Below are 26,389 nucleotides of genomic sequence, written 5' to 3'. Positions count from 1 at the left end.
ATGTTAAAATGTTTGTGACAGAGAGAAGGTGTATCATGAAGTCAGAGGGTCAATGTTCCCTGGAGAGATGGTTATTGACAGACACGGATGGAAGAGGGAGCACCAGGGAGTTAGATTGGGAGGAACTCAGCTACATGGACAGAGTAGTCCATAAAGATTCACATGTTCAAATTAATTTGCATTCCTCTTCACTTGTTGGGAATGAAACAGAGTAGGTGTATGTATATTAGCTTTGATGGAACGAGGGTGCTAAAAATAGGAGTGTAGCTGTGGCAGCATGGGCTGCGGCTTGAGCTAGCTGCCTGAGTATAATTCCGCCCGGGACCATAGGTACTTTCCCGGGCAACTAGCCCATCCCACCATCTATGCTGCTGCAACTACACTTTTGTTTTTAGTGTACTAGCTCGATCAAAGCTAGCATAGGTATGGAGCTGGAAACTACACCTACTTGAAATGTAGCTGTACGCAATAACTGATTCCTGTGTTCCTGATTGACTAAGCTGGAGAGTAGAGCAGAAAAATCTTATATTGCAACCTATGGCCCGCAGGCTGCATGCAGCCCATTGGGGTAATCTGATTGCGGGTCATGAGACATTTTGCTGATGTTGACTGTCTGCAGGCTGTCACTTCCCGCAGCTCCCATTGGCTGGGAACGGCGAACTGCAGCCACTGGGAGCCTGAGACAACAGTTCTGAAATGAACTGCCCCATTCAGTCTAAACAGGTAACAATAACGCTACACTAAGAGTCAACACTGTTAACTATTTCACTGCTTATCAAAGCATGTAGGAAAAGAAAGGGTATCATATTATGAAGACCTACATCAGCATTACCCTGACATCATGGAAGATCTATAAAATTAAGAAGGATAAGCCTTTCCGAAATGATGTTGAGATTGTTGGGGCCATAGTTGATTTCATTTTCTTAAAGATATGCTCAGCTTTCAAAGGTTAACTGCCTTAAAAAAATATATATATATTGGAAAATAAACCCAATCCCTTTCTGTAGAAACAACTGGGCTATCCCAGAAGAAGCACTGCCAGAGCTGAGTGCTTGTTAAACTTGTCAAAATGTCAAACTTCCTATTATTATTCAAGTATTGGATGAAATGAAGAGCAATAGATGGTCAGCTGTTGCCACAGTGTGTGTGTGTGTGTGTGTGTTTTTAAATCAGAATCTGTCTTGTGTTCTTTCTTTTCATGTGATTATAGCAATGTAGGTACCCTAAATTATGCAAAAAACTCATTGCTAACTAGTGATGCTTGTATGATAACTTACACTGAATGTCTTTGGAATAATTCAGATATCTCTGTTTAATGTGTTGGCAGAATTTTTAAAGGATATTTTATGAGTTATTACAGAATCAGATAGGTTTACCAGAGCTTTGAACATATTTTTATTGGGTGGGGACTAAATAATGCAATCACATATTTTGTACATTACAGAGTGCCAGTGCATGCTTTGTACCAACAGATAAGTCAAGAGGGAAAGGGTGTTGTTAGTGATTTAATATCAGCACGTTGGAATTTAGATTCCTTACTAATTTGTGAGATATTAAGGATGTAGGAAAGTTTTAAAGATATTCTTACTCAGACCTGATTTTTGTCTTTACAAATACCTTGTTAAATATTTCCATTTGCTTTAATCAGAGTCTTGGCTGTTTTGATTATTATTATGAAGCCAGGAATCTTGAGCGTTTTCACTGAATGACTTTGCAAAGCTCAATTGAAAAAGTAAAAATGCAGTAAAAATGCAATTTCTTGTCAGTGCTACTTTTCATGAATTTTAAATAATACACTGTCAGGGTTGCCCTTAGTATTTTTTTCCAAGCTTGAGGAACTTTTTGTCACCCACCACCTCCCCCTGAAGTCTCTTTCTTCCCCTTGCCCTGACTCTTGCCTGTCATTTGAACATCCCACTCTGCATTATATTCTTCAATCACATCAATCTCAAATTGTATAAATAAATAGGGTAACCATATGTCACTTGTTTTCAGGGAACTCCTTTGTCATTCTTACAGGCAACTGTTTTTTCCTGGTTTTTGTAAGCTTTAGCAGACTGGACACCTGAAGTAACTGCAGGCCAGCTGATGAGCTCCAAAGGGTACGTCTACACAACTATTAATCCTGTGGCACCTTATAGACTAACAGACGTTTTGGAGCATGAGCTTTCGTGGGTGAATACCCACTTCCTCAGATGCATGTAATGGAAATATCCAGGGGCAGGTATATATATGTGTGCTAGCAAGCAAGCTAGAGATAACGAGGTCAGTTCAATCAGGGAGGATGAGGCCCTGTTCTAGCAGTTGAGGTGTGAAAACCAAGAGAGGAGAAACTGGTTCTGTAATTGGCAAGCCATTCACAGTCTTTGTTCAATCCTGAGCTGATGGTGTCAAATTTGCAGATGAACTGAAGCTCAGCAGTTTCTCTTTGAAGTCTGGTCCTGAAGTTTTTTTGCTGCAGGATGGCCACCTTAAGGTCTGCTATAGTGTGGCCAGGGAGGTTGAAGTGCTCTCCTACAGGTTTTTGTATATTGCCATTCCTAATGTCTGATTTGTGTCCATTTATCCTTTTCCGTAGAGACTGTCCAGTTTGGCCGATGTACATAGCAGAGGGGCATTGCTGGCATGTGATGGCATATATTACATTGGTGGATGTGCAGGTGAATGAACCAGGACCTAACCAGATCAGCCACACCATCACTGGTTCATTCACCTGCACATCCACCAATGTAATATATGCCATCACATGCCAGCAATGCCCCTCTGCTATGTACATCGGCCAAACTGGACAGTCTCTACGGAAAAGGATAAATGGACACAAATCAGACATTAGGAATGGCAATATACAAAAACCTGTAGGAGAGCACTTCAACCTCCCTGGCCACACTATAGCAGACCTTAAGGTGGCCATCCTGCAGCAAAAAAACTTCAGGACCAGACTTCAAAGAGAAACTGCTGAGCTTCAGTTCATCTGCAAATTTGACACCATCAGCTCAGGATTGAACAAAGACTGTGAATGGCTTGCCAATTACAGAACCAGTTTCTCCTCTCTTGGTTTTCACACCTCAACTGCTAGAACAGGGCCTCATCCTCCCTGATTGAACTGACCTCGTTATCTCTAGCTTGCTTGCTAGCACACATATATATACCTGCCCCTGGATATTTCCATTACATGCATCTGAGGAAGTGGGTATTCACCCACGAAAGCTCATGCTCCAAAACGTCTGTTAGTCTATAAGGTGCCACAGGATTCTTTGCTGCTTTTACACATCCAGACTAACACGGCTACCCTCTGATACTACACAACTATTGGGAGTGAGTCTCGCCACCTGGGTTGACAGACTCATGCTACTGTGCTGAAAATAGCAATGTGGGCATTCCGGCTTGGGCTGGAGCTAGGACTCTGAAGCCTAAGGAATGGGTTGAGCTTCAGAGCTTGAGCTCCAGCCCGAGTCCAAATGTCAAAACATGGTCTACATAGTTATTTTTAGCACGCTAACCCGAGCCCCACTAGTGTGAGTCTGTTGACCTGAGCTGCGAGACAAGGTCCCAACAACAGAGTATACATACCCTTAGGGATCACCCCTAGGTCTGTCCTAATATAATGTTCACAGAATCATAGAAGGTTAGGATTGAAGAGACCTCAGGAGGTCATCTAGGTCAACCCCTGTCATAAACAGATAGCTAAGGGTTAATGTCTCTTTCAGCTGAAGCACCTGACCAGAGGACCAATCAGGAAACCGGATTTTTTCAACTTTGGGTGGAGGGAATTGAGTGTTTTTGTCTTTGTTTTCTGGCTGCCTGCTTGCTCTGAGCTTTGGAGAAGTAGCTCTACTTTCTAGTCTTCTGTTTCTAAGTGTAAGGACAAAGAGATCAGATAGTAAGTTCTATGGTTTTCTTTTCTTTGGTATTTGCATGAATATAAGTGCTGGAGTGCTTTGATTTGTATTCTTTTTGAATAAGGCTGTTTATTCAATATTCTTTTAAGCAATTGACCCTGTGTTGTATCATCTAATACAGAGAGAACATTTGGATGTATTTTTCTTTCTTTTTATATAAAGCTTTCTTTTAAGACCTGTTGGAGTTTTTCTTTACTTCAGGGAAATTGAGTCTGTACTCACCAGGGAATTGGTGGGAGGAAGAAATCAAGGGGAGATTTGTGTGTTGGATTGCTAGCCTGACTTTGCATTCCCTCTGGGGGAATAGGAAAGTACTTTTTGTTTCCAGGATTGGGAACAGAGAGGGGGAGTCTCTCTGTGTAGTTTCACAGAGCTTGTGTCTGTGTATCTCTCCAGGAGCATCTGGAGGGGGGAAGGGAAAAAGGATTATTTCCCTTTGTTGTGAGACTCAAGGGATTTGGGTCTTGGGGTCCCCAGGGAAGGTTTTTCAGAGGGACCAGAGTGCCCCAAAACACTCTAATTTTTTGGGTGGTGGCAGCAGGTACCAGGTCCAAGCTGGTAACTAAGCTTGGAGGTTTTCATGCTAACCCCCATATTTTGGACGCTAAGGTCCAAATCTGGGACTAAGGTTATTACATGGTGTGCAGCTGGTGGGAGATAGACAGAATCCAGAAGCCAGTAGGAATATTATATTTTTCTTTTCTCTGCTAAGGGCTTTTTTAGCAGAGAGAAGCAGTTGGTTTTAAAAGGGAACCAGAGAGAATTTTTTTTTTCTGCTCTCTCTGGCAGTTTGTGGCTTGCATGTTAAGGGTCTTTTGTCATGCAATAGCCCTCCCATTAGGAGGCAAGTAGCAGCACTTATAGGCATGCAAATAAAGTGGTTTTTCTGGTTTCCCTTCATTGAACATTAGCTAGAGAGAGAAAAGGACAAAAAACACTGTTGCTAGGCAGACTTCAGGAGGCAACAGAGAACCTGCAGTTCAGAAGATAAACACCGGAGGGCACCCCAACACAAGAAAACAGGAATCATGACTTCTAAGGCAAAAATTGAGGCCCAAGAGCAAGTCAGAGAAGCTGAACACAGGCGACAACTGGAAATAAAACAAACAGAGATGGAAATAAGAGAAAGAGAAAGAGAGGCGGCCCACCGCCGAGAAATGGAAAAGCACCAAAAAGAAATGGAAAAACAACAAAAAGAGAATGAAGAGAAGGAAAAACAGAGAAAACATGAACTGGAGTTGGCAAAAGCTGGGCTGCATGTGCCAGCCAACCCTAACAACCCGGCGCCAAATATTGCTCCACAGCACAGGAAATTTCCCACCTACAAGGCAGGTGATGACACCGAGGCTTTCTTGGAAAATTTTGAAAGAGCCTGTCTTGGGTACAGCATTCCCGAAGACCAGTACATGGTAGAATTGAGGTCACAGCTCAGTGGACCTTTAGCAGAGGTGGCAGCTGAAATGCCTAAGCACCAAATGAATGACTATAAACTTTTTCAAACCAAGGCCAGATACAGGATGGGGATAACCCCAGATCATGCCCGTCGGCGTTTCAGAAACCAAAAGTGGAAACCAGAGGAGTCATTTCCCAAACACGCCTACTACATTGCAAAAAACTATGAGGCCTGGCTAACAGGAAACAACATTCAAACCTTGGAAGAACTAAACCTCCTCATACAAATGGAGCAGTTCTTGGATGGTGTTCCTGAAGACATCACACGGTACATACAAGATGGACACCCCAAGAATATCGCTGAGGCGGGGGAGATTGGAGCCAAATGGATGGAACTGGCAGAAAGCAAGAAAGCTACTGTCAAGGGGAACGATTACCCCAGGGGGCACACAGACCATAAACCCTACAACCGAGGACAGCCAAAGACCCCACATACCACCCAAGTAAAGCCACAGATACCCTACCCTTCAACCTCACCAGTCTCCAGTAACTCACCTCGGCCCAGTGACCCATCAGATGGAAGATGCTTTAAGTGTAATGAACTGGGACATATCAAGGCCAACTGTCCCAAGAACACCATGCGAGTGCAATTCATTACACCACCATCACACCAAAGATCCCCAGGCCCGGATGCCTCTCAAATACCCTTGGAGCGAAGGGAAAATTTGAGAGTGGGCGGAAAGAAGGTTACTGCGTGGAGAGACACGGGGGCACAAGTGTCAGCTATCCACCAATCCTTCGTTGACCCCAAATTCATCAACCCAAAGGCCAAAGTTACAATTTACCCCTTCATGTCACAAGCTGTAGACTTGCCTACAGCTCAACTGCCTGTCCAGTACAAAGGCTGGTCAGGAATGTGGACTTTTGCAGTCTATGACAATTATCCTATCCCCATGCTACTGGGGGAAGACTTGGCCAACCAGGTGAGGCGGGCCAAGAGAGTGGGAATGGTTACACGTAGCCAAACCAGGCAAGCTTCCAGACCCATTCCTGTTCCTGAGCCGTCCACAGAGGCCCCGTCTGTGTTACCAGAGACCCAGACAGAGGTAGTGGACCCGGATTCCATGCCTACCACTGAAACAGCCACAGCATCTCCAGTCCCAGGCCCGGAACTGGAACAGCAACCAGCACCAGCAAGTGCAACCACATCTTCAAACTCAACGCCAGAGGGCGCCAGCGAGCCAGAACTGGCAAAAGCAAAAGACAACCATACCCAAAAGGCTCAGCCAGAGCCTGAAATACCCTCAGGTGCACCAGCGGAGAGCGGTTCACCAGCAACGGAAACAACCCCATCACCTACATCGCTTCCAGAGGGACCAAGCCCAAGTCCACAGTCTGAGGAAAAACTGGTGACCCCAGCCTCAAGGGAACAGTTCCAGACTGAGCAGGAAGCGGATGACAGCCTTCAGAAAGCTTGGGCAGCGGCACGGAGCACCCCACCGCCTCTCAGCTCTTCTAATCGATCCCGGTTTGTTATAGACCAAGGACTTTTGTACAAGGAAATTCTTTCTGGTGGACACCGGGAAGAATGGCAGCCGCAAAAACAGTTGGTGGTTCCAACTAAGTACCGGGGGAAGCTCTTAAGCTTAGCCCATGATCATCCCAGTGGCCATGCTGGGGTGAACAGAACCAAGGACCGGTTGGGGAAGTCCTTCCACTGGGAGGGGATGGGCAAGGACGTTGCCAAGTATGTCCGGTCTTGTGAGGTATGCCAAAGAGTGGGAAAGCCTCAAGACCAGGTCAAGGCCCCTCTCCAGCCACTCCCCATAATTGAGGTCCCATTTCAGCGAGTAGCTGTGGATATTCTGGGCCCTTTCCCAAAAAAGACGCCCAGAGGAAAGCAGTACGTACTGACTTTAGTGGACTTTGCTACCCGATGGCCAGAAGCAGTCGCTCTAGGCAACACCAGGGCTAACACTGTGTGCCTGGCCCTAACAGACATCTTTGCCAGGGTAGGTTGGCCCTGCGACATCCTTACAGATTCAGGGTCTAATTTCCTGGCAGGGACCATGGAAAAACTGTGGGAAACTCATGGGGTGAATCACTTGGTTGCCACCCCGTACCACCATCAAACCAATGGCCTGGTGGAAAGGTTCAATGGAACTTTGGGGGCCATGATACGAAAATTCATCAACGAATTCTCCAATAATTGGGACCTAGTGTTGCAGCAGTTGCTGTTTGCCTACAGGGCTGTACCACATCCCAGTTTAGGGTTTTCACCATTTGAACTTGTGTATGGTCACGAGGTTAAGGGGCCATTACAGTTGGTAAAGCAGCAATGGGAGGGGTTTACGCCTTCTCCAGGAACTAACATTCTGGACTTTGTAAGCAACCTACAAAGCACCCTCCGACACTCTTTAGCCCTTGCTAGAGAGAATCTAAAGGATGCTCAGGAAGAGCAAAAGGCCTGGTATGACAGACATGCCAGAGATCGGTCCTTCAAGGTAGGAGACCAGGTTATGGTCTTGAAGGCGCAACAGGCCCATAAGATGGAAGCATCATGGGAAGGGCCCTTCACGGTCCAAGAGCGCCTGGGAGCTGTAAACTACCTCATAGCATTTCCCAATTCCTCACTAAAGCCTAAAGTGTACCATGTTAATTCTCTCAAGCCTTTCTATTCCAGAGACTTACAGGTTTGTCAGTTTACAGTCCAGGGAGATGATGCTGAGTGGCCTGACGGTGTCTACTACGACGGGAAAAAAGACGGTGGCGTGGAAGAGGTGAACCTCTCAACCACCCTGGAACGTCTGCAGCGGCAACAAATCAAGGAGCTGTGCACTAGCTTCGCCCCATTGTTCTCAGCCACCCCAGGACGGACTGAACGGGCATACCACTCCATTGATACAGGTAATGCTCACCCAATCAGAACCCCACCCTACCGAGTGTCTCCTCATGCCCAAGCTGCTATAGAACGGGAGATCCAGAACATGCTACAGATGGGTATAATCCGCCCATCTACCAGTGCATGGGCATCTCCAGTGGTTCTGGTACCCAAACCAGATGGGGAAATACGCTTTTGCGTGGACTACCGTAAGCTAAATGCTGTAACTCGTCCGGACAACTATCCAATGCCACGTACCGATGAGCTATTGGAAAAGTTGGGACGTGCCCAGTTCATCTCTACAATAGACTTAACCAAGGGGTACTGGCAAGTACCGCTAGATGAACCTGCCAAGGAGAGGTCAGCATTCGTCACCCATGCGGGGGTGTATGAATTCAATGTCCTTCCTTTTGGCCTTCGTAATGCACCCGCCACCTTCCAAAGGCTGGTAGATGGTCTACTAGCTGGACTGGGAGAATTTGCAGTTGCCTACCTCGATGATGTGGCCATTTTTTCTGACTCCTGGCCCGAACACCTACTACACCTGGAAAAGGTCTTTGAGCGCATCAGGCAGGCAGGACTAACTGTTAAGGCCAAAAAGTGTCAAATAGGCCAAAACAGAGTGACTTACCTGGGGCACCAGGTGGGTCGAGGAACCATAAACCCCCTACAGGCCAAGGTGGATGCTATCCAAAAGTGGCCTGTCCCACGGTCCAAGAAGCAGGTCCAATCCTTCTTAGGCTTGGCCGGATACTACAGGCGATTTGTACCCCACTACAGCCAAATCGCTGCCCCACTGACCGACCTGACCAAAAAGACCCAGCCAAATGCAGTTAAGTGGACTGATGAGTGTCAAAAGGCCTTTACCCAACTTAAGGCAACGCTCATGTCTGACCCTGTGCTCAGGGCCCCGGACTTTGACAAGCCATTCCTAGTAACCACAGATGCATCTGAGCGTGGTATAGGAGCAGTGCTCATGCAGGAAGCAACAGATCACAACTTCCATCCTGTCGTGTTTCTCAGTAAGAAACTGTCTGAGAGGGAAAGTCACTGGTCAGTCAGTGAAAAGGAATGCTATGCCATTGTGTACGCCCTGGAAAAGCTACGCCCATATGTTTGGGGACGGCGGTTCCAACTACAAACTGACCATGCTGCACTAAAGTGGCTTCATACTGCCAAGGGGAACAACAAGAAACTTCTTCGTTGGAGTTTAGCTCTCCAAGATTTTGATTTTGAAATTCAACACATCACAGGAGCTTCTAATAAAGTTGCTGATGCACTCTCCCGTGAGAGTTTCCCAGAATTCAGTAGTTAAAAAGTGTTCTTAAAATGTAGAAGTCTGTTAGTTATATACTTAGGAGTATATGTAAAGGTGTATGTGTTGTATTAATCTGTTTATTTTCAAGTTCTAGAAGGAAATCGCCGCCAGTGAGCTTCCCCACTGTCTGCAATTTGGGGGGCGTGTCATAAACAGATAGCTAAGGGTTAATGTCTCTTTCAGCTGAAGCACCTGACCAGAGGACCAATCAGGAAACTGGATTTTTTCAACTTTGGGTGGAGGGAATTGAGTGTTTTTGTCTTTGTTTTCTGGCTGCCTGCTTGCTCTGAGCTTTGGAGAAGTAGCTCTACTTTCTAGTCTTCTGTTTCTAAGTGTAAGGACAAAGAGATCAGATAGTAAGTTCTATGGTTTTCTTTTCTTTGGTATTTGCATGAATATAAGTGCTGGAGTGCTTTGATTTGTATTCTTTTTGAATAAGGCTGTTTATTCAATATTCTTTTAAGCAATTGACCCTGTGTTGTATCATCTAATACAGAGAGAACATTTGGATGTATTTTTCTTTCTTTTTATATAAAGCTTTCTTTTAAGACCTGTTGGAGTTTTTCTTTACTTCAGGGAAATTGAGTCTGTACTCACCAGGGAATTGGTGGGAGGAAGAAATCAAGGGGAGATTTGTGTGTTGGATTGCTAGCCTGACTTTGCATTCCCTCTGGGGGAATAGGAAAGTACTTTTTGTTTCCAGGATTGGGAACAGAGAGGGGGAGTCTCTCTGTGTAGTTTCACAGAGCTTGTGTCTGTGTATCTCTCCAGGAGCATCTGGAGGGGGGAAGGGAAAAAGGATTATTTCCCTTTGTTGTGAGACTCAAGGGATTTGGGTCTTGGGGTCCCCAGGGAAGGTTTTTCAGAGGGACCAGAGTGCCCCAAAACACTCTAATTTTTTGGGTGGTGGCAGCAGGTACCAGGTCCAAGCTGGTAACTAAGCTTGGAGGTTTTCATGCTAACCCCCAGATTTTGGACGCTAAGGTCCAAATCTGGGACTAAGGTTATTACAACCCCCTGCTCAAAGCAGGACCAACCCCAACTAAATCATCCCAGCCAGGGCTTTGTCAAGTTAGGCCTTAAAAACCTCTAAGGATGGCGATTCCACCATCTCAATTGGTAACCCATTCCAGTGCTTCACCACCCTCCTAGTGAAATAGTGTTTCCTAATATCAAACCTGGACCTCCTCCACTGCAGCTTGAGACCATTGCTCCTTGTTCTGTCATCTGCCATCACTGAGAACAGCCTAGCTCCATCCTTTTTGGAATCGCCCTTCAGGTAGTTGAAGGCTGCTATCAAATCCCCCTCTTATTTTTCTCTTCTGCAGACTAAATAAGCTCAATTCTCTCAGTTTCTCTTCATAAGTCATGTGCCCCAGCTCCTTAATCATTTTCATTGCTCTCCACTGGAATCTCTCCAATTTGTCCACATCATTTCTGTAGTGGGGGACCCAAAACTGGCCGCCCCGCAACACTCCAGATGTGGCCTCACCAGTGCTGAACAGAGGAGGATAATCACTTCCTTCAGTCTGCTGGCAACGCTCCTACTAATGCAGCCCAATATGACATTAGCCTTCTTGGCAACAAGGGCACGCTGTTGACTCATATCCAGCTTCTAGTCTACTGTAATCCCCAGGTCCTTTTCTGCAGAGCTGCTGCTTAGCCAATCGGTCCCTAGCCTGTAGCACTGCATGGGATTCTTCCTTCCTAAGTGCAGGACTCTGCACTTGTCCTTGTTGAACCTCATCAGATTTCTTTTGGCCCAATCCTCCAATTTCTCTAGGTCACTCTGGATCCCATCCCTACCCTCCAGCGTATCTACTTCTCTCCCCGACTTGGTGTCATCTGCGAACTTGCTGAGGGTACGGTCCATCCCATCATCAAGATCATTAATGAATATGTTGAAGAAAAAAAAATGTTGCCACCAGACCTCTAATAAAGTCCTCCAGCAAACATCCCCTCCACATATAGGCCCTGATTCACTACTTGCTTACCTCAGTGTAAAACTGGCATAAGCGAGTGATAGATCAGGTCCCAGAATGGAAGGGATCAAGGGGAAGACAAAGGACTGAGAGAGGGAATGATTGTGATAGAGAGAAGAGGAGAAGTTATAAAGGTGAGAGCTGGAGAGGGAAGAGGAAAGAAAGTGAAGACTGAAGCAAGGGGAAAAAGAGAGGAGAAGGGGAAGAAAAACAACCCAACATCTTAAAACACAGAACATGTAACAGAAGGGAATGGCAGTTTTTTTCTCTTCTCCAACATCCAAATCCTCCTGCACAAACTATCCTGACCCGGCCCCACTAATATCATTCTAATAAAATAACCTGTGAATCCTAGGATCCTGTGAATCCTTCTCCTTTAGGACAAGCATCTTATTTTCCACATTTTACAGCTGGTTGATGTAGAAAGCTAGCTTAGTTTTAAATAAATTATGTCTAAATTATTAAACAATTTGAAGTATTTGCAGCAGCCCAACATTTCAGATGTTATTTTTTTGTTTATATGAATTCATGTATCAGACGGTTAGTATTAAGGTTTGGACAATTCGTATTCTACTGATATCACTGACTCTGAGAGGCTTTCATGACTCCTTGAAGACCTCAGGTATTTCTTGATAAGGTTCTGGTTTGTAGTGAGTATTTATTAAGATGCTTTTAATTTTTGAAATCTAGCTATTAATACTATAATCTGCTAAAACCCTCCAAGATACAGCATGTTTCACCATCCAAAACATTTCTAACCATCTTTGTAGCTAATTCTTAATCTCACCACAGTGTTGTTCTTTAATGTTTTTTCTTTTAGATCCCAAAGGAGGATCCATCCCTGAATAAAATGTCGACCTTCACCACAGGAAAATCATCCCCTAATCAAAGTGGTATGTAGATGCTGTTACTTTCAGGGTATTTAAAGCATAACAAGCCCTTTTCATTGCATGTATGCGGTATGTGAACTTAATCCAAGTGCCATTGTGCCCTCCATATTCTTATTTCAACACAGTTTCAAATCAGACTGCATGCTGCCCACCCTAGAACAATGGCGGACTACTTATTTGATTAGGCAATGCATGTGAGGACCGGTTTGGGAGGTGGAGGCAGCGGTGCTGCTTGATCCTTATCAGCATTTTCATTCTGTCTGAAGTGCTGGGAATACCAGCACCACACAAGGGAGGAGTGGGGGAGGGAAACAGCAGGGCTAGAGCATGGCTTCCGCTGGCATTAGTGCCTGTGGTTACCCTGGAGACCAAGGAGCAGCATAGTTGGGGACATGCTCAGCTGCTGTTGAGGGAATCAGAGAGAACAGGCAGTGTGAGCACAGCAGGCTAAGGATTTGCAGCGAGAGAAGGGGAAGGGCAGGCTTACTCCCTGCAACATTGTCCCTCTCCCCAGTACACCTGGTAATTTCAGATTGTTGGAGAGGGAGAGACTGGAGAAAGAGGACTTGGGAAGACAGGACAGAAGGAAAGATGATATAATTGATTGGTGGTTATCAGGCAAGATTTTTGTTACTGTCAACCCTGTCTGTAATAATGCCTTAGAAAGGAGAAATATGGATGGTGATTAGGAAAAGACTGGTGGCAAAAGGTTGGGCATTTGGGTTCTGCTTGGATAAATGTCCAGATGCTTATTAGAAGCCTAATGACGCCTATTCTTCTGCATTTGACACAATTGCGTTAAAAATCTTAAAAGATTTCAAGCACTTCAGGTTCTGGTTTTGGCTGGACACCTAGGGTCCTCTCCTATGAAAATGGACATCAGTTACAATTTTACCACTGGCTACATTGTAAGCAGGATCAGAACCCAGCCATGGAAAGACTCATAGCTGAACGTTTCAGAACCTCAGAAAAGGCTTCGTCCCACACCAGCTTCAAAACAAGCAAAAGCTAAACAGGCGTCTTACTTCCCCATATCTATTAAAATTAGGACCATCAAACAATTACAAAAGTTAATCACGATTAATCATGAGATTTTTAAAAAATCATGATTAATCGCAGTTTTAATCACATTGTTAAACAGTAACAGCATACCATTTATTTAAATATTTTGCATGTTTTTCTACATTTTTCAAATATATTGATTTCAATTACAGCACAGAATACAAAGTGCACACTGCTCACTTTATATTGCTATTTTTTATTACAAATATTTGCACTGTAAAAAGGATAAAAGAAATAGTGTTTTTCACTTCACCTCTTACAAGTACTGTAGTGCAATCTCTTTATCGTGAAAGTACAATTTACAAATGTAGAATTTTTTTGTTACATAACAGCGCTCAAAAACAAAACACTGTACACTTTGTATTCTGCGTTGTAATTGAAATCAATATAGTTGAAAATGTAGAAAAACATCCAAAACGATTTATAACAAATTTCAATTGGCATTCTATGATTGTTTAACAGTGCGATTAAAACTGTGATTAATTGCAATTAATTTTTTTAATCAAGTTAATTTGCTTTGAGTTCATTGCTTGAGTTAACTGTGATCAATTGACAGCCTTAATTAAAATATTTTCCTTGGTTTTAAGCAAATATGTTTATACTGCCATTTTAAATAACTGAAATATAAATCTCTGTTTGTTGCTGCATTGCCATAGAGCATCCATAGTGGATAGTAGGGAACCTCACTACATAAAGGAGAACGCCTCAAACAGGAATTCTTGTGGAGCAAAGCCCCCGTTACATGCTTGAAATGGCTGCAGCATGTGCTCGGTGCCATGTAAAGCTGACAGCTCAGTTTTGCAGATGCATTAAAGGCTGCTCCTTGTATCCTCCCCTCCCTTTTGTACTTGCTCAAGGGCTAAGGACAAGCTGCAGCAAAATATATACATTAAATCTGTATAAGCACATTAATATATTTCATTCTTGACTTGATCCGTACAGATACAGTTTGATGCAGATAGGGCCACGCATGCAGTAGAAACGCACATTAACAGTAAACTATTTGCACTGCAGTATTACAGGCAAACACTAAATGCATATTGTTTAGCTGCTGCCTCTAGATGGGGCTTCATTTCAAGTTAATTGGATTATTAAATTAAGAAGTATTAAAAAATCCAAAATGGACTTTTGGAGTAATTTTACTTTCATGATGTGCCACTAGGGAGAAATGAATGTTCCACACACTAGGCTTGATGTACTCTTGGGTATATACTGATGTGCATCTTGAAAACACCACATCTATGCTTGTGCTTATGCGTAATAGCAGATTTTTAGAGATGTGGGTATATATTGATGTGCATCTTGAAAACACCACATCTATGCTTGTGCTTATGCGTAATAGCAGATTTTTAGAGACGTGGGTATATATTGATGTGCATCTTGAAAACACCACATCTATGCTTGTGCTTATGCGTAATAGCAGATTTTTAGAGATGTGGGTATATATTGATGTGCATCTTGAAAACACCACATCTATGCTTGTGCTTATGCGTAATAGCAGATTTTTAGAGACGTGTGAGACTGTAACTTACTTTAGAGCAGAACCTTAAATGTGTTGGAAAAGGTTTGCTGGGGTCCTTTGCTAAAATTATGCTACCAATATGAAGGGAGTGCTGGGAAGATTTCCTTATTTCCGATGGAGTTCTTCCTTTTGGATACTGCTAACCCATTCTTGCTGAAGATGGGTTTTAGGCTTGGGGCTTATGTCATAAACAGATAGTTAAGGGTTAATGTCTCTTTTACCTGTAAAGAGTTAACAAACAGGGAACCAAAAACACCTGACCAGAGGACCAATCAGGAAACAAGATACTTTCAAATCTCGGTGGAGGGAAGCCTTTGTTTGTGTTTTTTGGTTTTGCTTTGTTCTCTCTGGGTCCTGAAAGGGACTAGACGTGCAACCAATCTTGCCAATCTCCCTGCTACAGTCTCTTATATATTCAAAATAGTGAGTATTAAGTAGGAAAGGCAGTTATAGTCTTTTAATTGTTTTCTGTATTTGCAAATGTGTAGTTTGCTGGAAGTATTTTAAATTGTATTTTGCTGGGGGGGGGCTTCTCTCTAGTGTCTATAAGCTGAAAGACTCTGTAACTTTTACCATCTAAATTACAGAGACAACTTTTACTTTTTTTCTTTCTTTTTATTAAAAGTTTTGCTTTTTAAGATCTGTTTGATTTTTTTCCCCTTGTTGAGGCTCAAAGGAATTGAGTCTGTACTTACCAGGAAATTGGTGAGAGAAGAGTGGGGGAAACAAACCTAATTTCTCTGTGTTGTGAGTCAAGGAGTTTGAATCATGGTGATCTCCTAGTGTACCCAGGGCGGGAAAGATCTGGGAGGAAGAAAGGAGAAGCAGGGGAAATGGTTTATTCCCCTTTGTTGTAAGACTCAAGGAATTTGGGTCTTGGGGTCCCCAAGGAAGGTTTTTGAGGGGACCAGAGTGCCCCAAAACACTATATATATTTTTGGGTGGTGGCAGTGTATCAGATCTAAGCTGGTAATTAAGCTTAGAGGAATTCATGCTGGTACCCCAATTTTCTGGACTCTAAGGTTCAAATTGGGGATAAAATACCATGACAGCTTATAAAAATAATTTTGAAGAGTAAACGTTTTGCACCAGATGTAAGGTATTAAAAAAAATTACTTGGAGGGGGAGAGTGTACAGTTCCCTTTATAAAGGCTTCAAACCTCCATCCTCAGTTGTCAAATGTAGGAAGTTCCATTTGTCTGCCTGCCTATTGTTATTCCATGTCCATCACAATACTACAGAATACTATGCTATATTATCAATACACTGAGCAAAGTATACATTTTATAGCAAGTGAATTTAATATAGGTTTGATTGCTAATTATTGCTGCCTCCATCTTTGACTGTAGCTATGAGGAAAAAAATGTTTAAATGGAAAAAAAATGAATACCTTTCCTACTCCTTCACCCCTCCACTCTGCAAGAATTAAGGTGTAGATTTTTAACAGTGGGGATAGTTAACTATTGGAACAACTTATGTAGAAATGCACTGGACTCCCTATCACTTGAAGTTTTTAAATGAAAAATGGATATCTTACTAAAAGATATGCTATAGCTCAAACAGAAGTTATGGGCTTGCTGCAGAAATTATTGGGTGAGGTTCTTTGGCTTGTGTTAGGAGGCAGTCAGACTAAATCAGGGATTGGCAACCTTTGGCATGCGGCCCGCCAGGGTAAGCACCCTGGCAGGCCAGGCTGTTTGTTTACTTGCTGTGTCCACAGGTTCGGCCGATCGCGGCTCACACTGGCCGTGGTTTGCCATTCCAGGCCAATGGGGGCTGTGGGAAGCAGTGGTCAGCCCATCCCTTGGCCCACGCTGCTTCCCGCATTGGCCTGGGACAGCGAACTGCGGCCAGTGGGATCCACGATCGGCTGAACCTGCGAATGCAGCAGGTAAACAAACTGGCCCTGCCCACCACAGTGCTTACCCTGGTGAGCCACGTGCCAAAGGTTGCCAATCCCTGAACTAAATGATTATAATGACTCCTTCTGGCCTTAAAAACCTATGACTCTAAGTGCATGGGACAAAGGATATACCACAGCGCAAGAGAAGGAGAAATTAGGGAGACATTTTTGGAAGCTCATATTAAAATATTGGTAACATCACTGGTCCAGTGACAAAAATCTGTCCTTGATTCTGCATGTGAACATCCCAGTCATCCTACAGGGAACCACAGAAAATGATAGAGGACATGTTATGGCTTGCAGTCTTTTCTTGATTTTAAACGTAATATAGAATTCCATCTTTGTACTCTGACATTGTTTTTTCACTAAGGAAAGTATTTCTGAAGAACGTACTCCAGGCTCTCTCCCTTAAAACAAACAATCATCTCCTTTGCGGTGTTGCATTTCCTCTATCTGGCCTATGTATTTGTGGTTCTTCATACTTGTCACTACACTTGAATTTCATGAATAAAAGGAACTTGGCTTCCTTTTTTCACAAGTCAGAGCAAAATACTGGTGTGACAAATGAAAACAATACTGACTGTGTGTACTCTGTTTGTGAAGTGATATGTCTTTCCAAACACAAAGGGCATAACCATATACTTTCAATCTGAATGACATTTAGTTATATCTGCTCACATGCATTTTGAGTGAAGCAAGGAGTTTTGAAGTGTTTTTTCTGTGGTGCTCAGAGGCTAGGCACGATATAGTAATCCAATAGGCTTCCCAAAAGAAAGGGTGCAGAACCCATTGTTTCTTAGCACTCCAATTTTATTGAGTAAATTCGTGTCCTTAATGAGGGTCTCATATGTACACGTGTTATAACCTTAGTCCCAGATTTGGACCTTAGCGTCCAAAATATGGGGGTTAGCATGAAAACCTCCAAGCTTAGCCACCAGCCTGGACCTGGTACCTGCTGCCACCACCCAAAAAATTAGAGTGTTTTGGGGCACTCTGGTCCCTCTGAAAAACCTTCCCTGGGGACCCCAAGACCCAAATCCCTTGAGTCTCACAACAAAGGGAAATATTCCTTTTTCCCTTCCCCCCTCCAGGTGCTCCTGGAGAGATACACAGACACAAGCTCTGTGAAACTACACAGAGAGACTCCCCCTCTCTGTTCCCAATCCTGAAAACAAAAAGTACTTTCCTATTCCCCCAGAGGGAATGCAAAATCAGGCTAGCAATCCAACACACAGATCTCCCCTTGACTTCTTCCTCCCACCAATTCCCTGGTGAGTACAGACTCAATTTCCCTGAAGTAAAGAAAAACTCCAACAGGTCTTAAAAGAAAGCTTTATATAAAAAGAAAGAAAAATACATCCAAATGTCTCTCTGTATTAAGATGATACAATACAGGGTCAATTGCTTAAAAGAATATTGAATAAACAGCCTTATTAAAAAAGAATACAAATCAAAGCACTCCAGCACTTATATTCATGCAAATACCAAAGAAAAGAAACCATAGAACTTACTATCTGATCTCTTTGTCCTTTCACTTAGAAACAGAAGACTAGAAAGTAGAAAGTACTTCTCCAAAGCTCAGAGAAAGCAGGCAGACAGACAAAAGACTTAGACACTCAATTCCCTCCACCCAAAGTTGAAAAAATCCGGTTTCCTGATTGGTCCTCTGGTCAGGTGCTTCAGGTGAAAGAGACATTAACCCTTAGCTATCTGTTTATGACAACACGTCATATATCTAATTTGTCACCTCCAACTTGGCTTCAAAAGGAGTTTCCATGTGTCATGACTGCAGGATTGAGCCTCCACTGCAGCTGAACACACAATTAAAGGGAAGGTGCAGTAATGGTAGAAAACAAAGTGATGGTAAGGAGCTCAGATAGGGAGAAAAGGATATACACCGCTACCCCAATATAACACAACATGATATAACACGAATTCGGATATAACACGGTAAAGCAGCGCTCAGGGGATGGGGAGGGGCAGGGCTGCGCACTCCGGTGGATCAAAGCAAGGTAAATATAACACAGTTTCACCTATAACGCGGTAAGATTTTTTGGCTCCCGAGGACAGCGTTATATCGAGGTAGAGGTGTAGCTGTAATAGTCTTAAGAACGAACAGGAAGGATTTTCCCCTGGGGCCAAACTACCACTAAAAGCACAATTATTCACGGCTGTCTAATACACTGAGAATATGTTCTCATGGATCATGTGAACTAATATTCTTCAGTGTACCAGGCACTAAGACTGTTCGTTAAGGCTATTTTGCATGTTTGTAACACATTAATGGATATTTTCTAATTCACTCATCAAATCAACTCTATTTGTGTTCAGAAGTAAATCAAGCTGTTGATTTCTAAGCTCAAATTGTGAATTCAAATGGGTAAAGTGGGATTCAGGGACTTCTACACTGCTTGTAGCACAGCAGGTTAATTATTGGTAAAACATGGAATACTTAGGAAGGTAACTTCTAACACCCAAATGACCCGCTGAACGACTGCATGTGTGGCTTAACATACTGATATTAAAGAAGCCTTGATCTTCATGTGTAATAGCTAAAGATTCAGTTTGTGCCATAAATATATATAGGTATATTGCAAACTTTCTCAGAAAAACAAGTATTTCTAATGCTATTCTAAGTTTTAGACATTTATTGCATAGTTTTTTCAATAGCTGTGCTTCTGCATTGATAAATACAAAGAGTCCCACTCTTACAGGGAAAAGCAGACAACAGATTGTTCATGATGACAACAGCAAGCGAAGGACGCTATTGCAGGATAGCAGCTGGATAAAGAAAAGACCTGAGGAGGAGAGGTAAGGAAAGAATTAATTTCAGTTCAGGCAGTAAAGATCATATGCAATATATTTTCCCTGACTGCAGGTTAACATACACTTCTGGGTTTTTTTTAAATTTATTCTATTATCTAATTTTTTGCAAGAGTAATGCTTTAGCAAGTGGGTTTGCATTTATTTCACTATAAAATCACTATTGACCCAAACCTGAGGTGCTGCTGAACGCCTCCTGCAAGCTGTTAACATCCTTAACTTCCACTGTTACCACAGTGGGAGCTTGGGGTGCACAGCATCTTGCTAGATGTGCTCAGCACCTCACAGGATGGGCTCAAGATGACATTCCCTTATACTTTGATTACTGGAACACCTGATTTTCCATGTCTGGAAAAATGCCAATCATTTAATGTTGACATTCATTTAAGGAACTTAATTGCATCAGGACCAATACTTTAACCTACTGTGGTGCCCTATTATTATGATTGGTATTACTATAATGCCTAGAAGCGGCAATCAAGTTCAGGCATCCATTGAGCTAGGCACCATACAAATACATAGTAAGAGACAGTCCCCATTCCAAAGAGCGTATAGACAAGAGCTGCTGTCAGTGGAGTTAAAATGGTTTAAAACTGGTGTTAGATATGAGTCAAGACATAAATGGTTGTCAAGAAATTGGTCTTTGTTTAAAGAATTTGATTTTCACCAAAGATCTGACTTTTTTTTTAATTGCAGTACTAATGAAAACTATGGCAGAGTTGTGCTTAACCAATACAAATCTCAAGATAGTTTACACAGGTACAGTAAGTAGTGTGTCTATACATCTGTCAAATGGTATTGCCAGAGATAAAGGAAAATACACACATTAAAGTCCTGTTTATGCAAAGAACTTGTTTTGTTCAATTTGACCCTGCTCTTCCTCCCATTATCATTACTTACTTACCTCCTACCGACTTCAATGGGAACAGGATCTGGCCTTTAACTCTGAATATATTGGAGTACTGCATAGTGTCTTACATCAACACTTGCATATTGTTTTCATTTTGATCAAATGAATAAAAATGTTAAAATACATTTGTATATATGCTTATTTAGAATGTCATTTTTACAAACAAATGCAAACTTTAAAAATAGTTTGTTTTTAATTACATCTAACTAATTTTTCTTTATAACAGTAACTTGAATGAAAAGGAAGATCAGAAAGTTTTACTCGGCCAATACAGATCTGATACTACTTTAGACAGGTAGCATATTCTTATATACAATATTTTGTCATTTTCATGCAAGTGGTGTTTTGTATATGTTTTGTCTACAAAAGGAAAAGTATTAACAAGTAAAATGAGTGGCATATTAACTTTTGCATTTATACCATGGTAGTCTGATTTTTTTTTTAAACTACTGTATGTGTATTTTTCCCTCCAAGATCTTTTGTCTTGAGAAGGCATAGGCACTGACTTCCTCTGTTCCTGGGGGATGCTCGACCCTGGCTCTGCCCAAGACCCCACTCCACTCCACCCCTTCCCTCAAGCCACACCCTGCCCCACCTCTTCCCACCCCTGCTCTGCCCCAGGCCCTGCCCTTGCTCTGCCCTGGACCCTGGACCCACTCCACCCCTCCCCTAAGCCCTCACTCCTGCCCCACCTCTTCCCGCTCCCGCTCTGCCCCTGCCCTGCCTCTTCCCATTCCCTCCCCAACCTCCTCCTGTCCCACTCCTCCCCCTTTCCCCCCCAGCACCTCCTGCATGCTGCTGAACAGCTGATTTGCGACACACAGGAGGCGTGGGAGGGAAGAGCTGATCTGTGGGACTGCTGGTGGCTGCTGAACACCCTCTAATTTTTTTTCCGTGGGTGCTCCAGCCCCAGAGCACCCACGGAATCAGCACCTATGTGAGGAGTGATATATTGGTTGCATAGTTCTGTGTCCAGAAAGCATTTAGGCAGCAGAATGGTGTACCAGTTTGCACATAAGTTTATGTTGATGTTTAGACTTGTATTCACCTTCAAAAGGGAGTTCCTATTTTTATTATTCTGTGTCTGTAGCACTGAATAGGTTCTACTATAAAAAGGGATTTCCTAGTATTGTAAATGGAATTCCTGCTGATTTACTCGCATGCAAGTGAGTGGAGAATTGGGTCCTCTGTGTGACATATAAATATATACAACATTTCTGCCTGCAAATACAGTCTCTGTCATGTACGTGAGTTAGCAACGGGCCAGCCTCAAACATTCAAATTGAAGAAGCCTCACCCAAATTTCCCATTCCTTCCGAGTCCCTACACTTCCCTCCCACAATGTATCATAAACCCCTACTTTATTTATGAGAAGTGAAGGGGAAAGGGACGTGTCTTATTTTACCCAGATTGTTTCTCCCTTCTTATTGAGAACTAATTAGATATGTGGGGAAGAGGTGGAAGACATGCCTTAAAATCAGCTACTCATCATGATGATCTTTATGCTTTTACTTCTTTGTACAAACTATTACTGACTCCAAAACTGATGTGGTGAAGAATAAACACTAACAATTGCCTTCTATGATATCTGAGTCTTGAAATAAATAAAAAGAACACTCATGCCAACCTCAGTCTTCCACTCTGTTGTTGGCTTGAGAGACAGAAATGTCGAGACAGTAACACTAGGGAAATTAAAGATGTAGATCTGGAATTTTCTGCAGTGTCCTCAATAAAAAGCAGAATGAAGGACAAGGGTGTAAGTCTCAGTGAATAACAGCTGGTTGAGAATTACTTAAAGAATTTTTCATCCCTATGGCCCCTGTAATGTTAGCAAGCTTAGTGAGACCTCTAGTGGTCTTCTGAATAACTGCAGGCTACAGTCACGAATTGCCTGGGGCATGAGCAACTTGAACTACTTACATATCTAATTTTAAGAATTAAAAAAAATCTAGAAAACACATTGCACAAATTGCGGCCTGGAATGGCTATGCACGAATTTCTACTGAAAGCAATCGGTGCCCCACATGTGTATCTGAAGGCAGAATATGTAATTCTTTGTTTCAGTCAGTGACATCTGATTAGTAGTTCTCTTACTGAGCATGGCTAATTATTGTTCTGTGTCTATTGCACTGGACAGGCACTCCGTTTTATAAAAAAACCTGTAATTATTTTCATTTTTGTATTTAAATAAATGGGTCTTGACTGACAATCATTTGTCTGTGAAAAATGGGTGAGATATCTTTTATTGCAGTGATTCTCACCAGGGGTTTGAGGCCCCTTGGGGGGCCACGAGCAGCATTCTGGGGGGCCACCAACCAGGGCTAGCATTAGATTTTCTGGGGTCTAGGGCAGAAAACCAAAACCCTGCCATATGGGGCTGAAGCCTAAGCCCTAAGCTCCGCCACCCGAGCTTGAAACTGAGCAATGTACCTCTGTGAGAGCCCTTGTCACATAAGGCCCCAGGTAATTGCCCTGCTTGCTACCTCGTAATGCCAGCACAGGCGTTTATATGCAGAAAACCAGTTATTGTGACACAGGTGGGCCATGGTGTTTTTAATAATATGTTGGGGTGGACTTCAGAAAGAAAAAGGTTGAGAGCCTTTGTTTTATTAGAGCAATTTCTGCTCATGAAAGAAAGAAGCTTTTGTGTGCCACATAGCTCTTCTTCAGGAATTGTTTTTTCTTCAGAGCTCTTCAACTGCTTTCAGTTATTTAAGCCAAACACTTAAGATAAACAACCCCAACTTAGTGTTTATAATCAACCTTAAAGTATATATTGTACACTTGATCTTTGTGCAGAACTCCTGTTGATACCAAAGAGAGTTCCACACATGGAATGAGGATAGAACTTGGTAAATGTTATCAGTTCTGCTAGAATATTTGTGATACTCAGACTTTAGTGAAAGATAAAAATGCTCTCTTATCCTAATAGTGAATTCACTAACAGTTTGGAAAAGTTTTAGGCAATGACTATAGAATCCATAAAAGGCATGAAAAGTCATGTGCTTGATCCTTAATGCAAATCTAATGGCTGAATAAAATCAATATTAAGTACAAATGATCTAACCTCTTTGGCTAATGTTACTCCTGAAGGTCACATGTCTGTTCCATCACTGATTCTGTACTAGAGTTTTTTCAAAACACATTGATCTGTAAAAGCCATCATGAAAGAACATTGTACCTCTCATGGGACAGTGGAAGAGCAAGTTGATTATAAATATACAGTACTGCCTCATCAAAATACTTTCTAACAGTTTGACCTTAATAGTAGTCACAGCCAGTTTAAAGGAAAAATTCTAATCATTTCATTTTAATGACGACTGTGGTAGTTACAGGATATTTAACCATTCAGAATTTGGACATAGTTTATAATCTGTTTTTAGTCACATGTATGCATTGAAATTATGTGTATTGGTTCAGTTACTATACTATTCTTACTCATCAACATCATGTACTGGCTGTCATAAGCTATGCAGCCTCACCCAGTAATAGTTGATGTTGCCATTTTATTCTTAGTGTATTTTTAAAGACATGATTCTAATCTAAATGTTTTGTGAAAATGAATTTCGTTCTGTATTTCTATACAGAATTTCAGACACAAGAGATGCCGATAAAGCGAATAATTCCCCACCCTTAGATAATAGGACAACTAACAGGTAAGAGTCTGAGACGTGCTAACCCTTAAAAATATCCTTAGACATTCTTATTACTGTTATTTTATTAGCGATGCCTATATCAAGGATGAATAGAGAGCATAAACAATGGTGTGTGATGTGACAAAGATTTCAGAGCTGGTGAGAATTTTTTTTTTATTTAGGTAAAAAAATTTTTAATCGAACTTTTCAGCAGAAAACTCTGACTTTGTTGAACAAATGAAAACTTAAAAACTGAAAGAATTTTTGGCAGCTGAAAACTAAAAAAAAAATTGGGTTGGAGGTGTTTGGTTTTTCAAAGAAAAATATCTAAAAGTTTGGAGGAAACCAGACACTTTCTGTGAAAATTTTCATTTCTTCAAACCCAATTTTCCGTTGGCAAAAAGTTTTGACCCGTTCTAAATTTTTTGTTGAGTCAGGGATGACCACATTGAATATATACTAGTGTTTGGTGAACAACACTGAAAACATACCTTCTACATTACTGTTGGCACATGAGTAATTTAAGTCTCCATTTAAGAAGATAAAGGTGAAAAAAGCTCAGCTATTATATTTATAAATGCAATTGGTCAAATTCCCTGTTGGTCCAACTTCATTCAGTGTCAGTTATATCAGTGATAAATTATGTCCAATATAGTTGGTTATGATAACCAAATGGTACATGTAAGTATAACCCTGGGAAGTGGTGAGATAATTTTAAAGTGAAACTGAGCGACTATGACATGTACAGTGCAAGTGAGACTATGCTTTCGTATTAAGATTTCTCACAACTTTGTTGTAAATCAGTATGGTAATGATATGTGAAATATAATATAAACTGGGTTTTATGTTGTGGCTGGAGATAATTCTGAATATGCCTAGAGGAAATTCAAAAGAGGATTCATAATGGGACTTAAACGGTACATAGGCTTTGCACTGGCCCTCTACACATATTCCCCTGATGAATGCTCATAACAGGAATTGTGATAGATTCCATACTATATTTATCCTCACTAGTTCAAAAGTTGAGACAATAGGACAATAACTTATGAAATGCAAACCTCTTATGAGGAAATCGCTGTAGGGTAGAATGTCAAATAGTCTTGTAGGCATGTACCTAAATGTACAGCATTCATCATCCATCATCATCATCATGGCAACTCCCAAAGGATGTAGCCTTCTTATAAATCATGTGCCACCCAGATTGATCTCTACCTTGGTTTTTAAGATAGTCTGGCTCGATATTCAGTCTATGGCCATCATTGGTGATCTTATTACAACTCCAGAGCTTTTGGTGACCACATGATCGCTGACCCTGTAGCGGCATTCCTCAGTAAATGTGCTTCATACTTTGTTGAACTTCCATCCTGATAATAATAAAGCATCTGAAACCAAACCAGTGCTGATGGAGGTGGTTGCTAGCTTTGGTTACGGATAACCTCACTGATAGCCTTGGTTACGGATAACCTCATTCCTGATCTATGCATACTGTGGCACACCTGATGAAGATGAAGGGAATCGAGAATATGCAGCATTGCCACAATAATAGTATCTGATTAAGAAACATACAATTCAAAATGTGAAAAATAGAGATTTTTTTAATGTTTTGGTGGCTATAAAATGTAGTGTAGTGATATGGATGGATATAATGGTCAAAATTTTTACAAGTGACTAATGATTTTGGGTGCCCAATTTGAAACACTTTAAAATAGTTGGATTTTTCAGAATACCCTCTGAATATAAGGCCCCTTCAACGTATCTTAAATTGGGCATCCAAAACTGAGGCCCCTGAAATCACTAATCACTTTTGAAAATCGTAGCCAACATATGTAGCTATAATTGTACCAATTACTGTTTATAATTCCATCCTTTAAAGAGTGCCGTGATAGCAAAGATCCCATTCCTTAGTTTATCAATTAAAATCATAACTTCACTGAAAAACAATAAACAAACTAAGTCTCTTTTGTTAACAGACAGTCCTGGACTCCTTCAAATACATCAACCACCACCACCACCGCATCTCCTGTGAAGCACAAAAGGTATTCAATATCACCTTTGTTTTGCTCTCTGAGGATATCTACAGTGCCGTTGTCCATCAGTAATGTGCTAAGATATATTGGAACAATAACTTTCTCTCACAAGTTTGAAATTCTTTTAAAAAGAGTTCTGCTCCTG

At 42.0% G+C, this 26,389-nt stretch overlaps 1 protein-coding gene across 4 annotated transcripts in view; it reads left to right on the top strand.

The window, feature by feature from the left end:
- Window positions 1–26,389, top strand: part of SCEL (sciellin) — an 85,063-nt gene that overhangs the window by 13,644 nt on the left and 45,030 nt on the right. For 2 of the 4 annotated variants that reach the window (XM_050950003.1, XM_050950000.1), the window contains exons 2-7: window positions 12,293–12,365; window positions 19,564–19,660; window positions 20,369–20,431; window positions 20,809–20,877; window positions 24,170–24,238; window positions 26,188–26,253. In XM_050950003.1, coding sequence (XP_050805960.1) covers window positions 12,323–12,365; window positions 19,564–19,660; window positions 20,369–20,431; window positions 20,809–20,877; window positions 24,170–24,238; window positions 26,188–26,253 — 407 coding nt within the window. In that variant the 5' untranslated portion in view covers window positions 12,293–12,322. Of the gene's footprint in view, window positions 1–2,019; window positions 2,103–12,292; window positions 12,366–19,563; window positions 19,661–20,368; window positions 20,432–20,808; window positions 20,878–24,169; window positions 24,239–26,187; window positions 26,254–26,389 lie in introns of those variants that run through there. The other 2 variants (XM_050950002.1, XM_050950004.1) reach the window with 2 other exon arrangements.

This window comes from Gopherus flavomarginatus, chromosome 1, assembly GCF_025201925.1.
Source record: "Gopherus flavomarginatus isolate rGopFla2 chromosome 1, rGopFla2.mat.asm, whole genome shotgun sequence".
NCBI lineage: Eukaryota > Metazoa > Chordata > Testudines > Testudinidae > Gopherus > Gopherus flavomarginatus.
The sequence above is the reverse complement of the archived record's forward strand: the minus strand, read 5'-3'. Positions and strand labels throughout refer to the sequence as shown.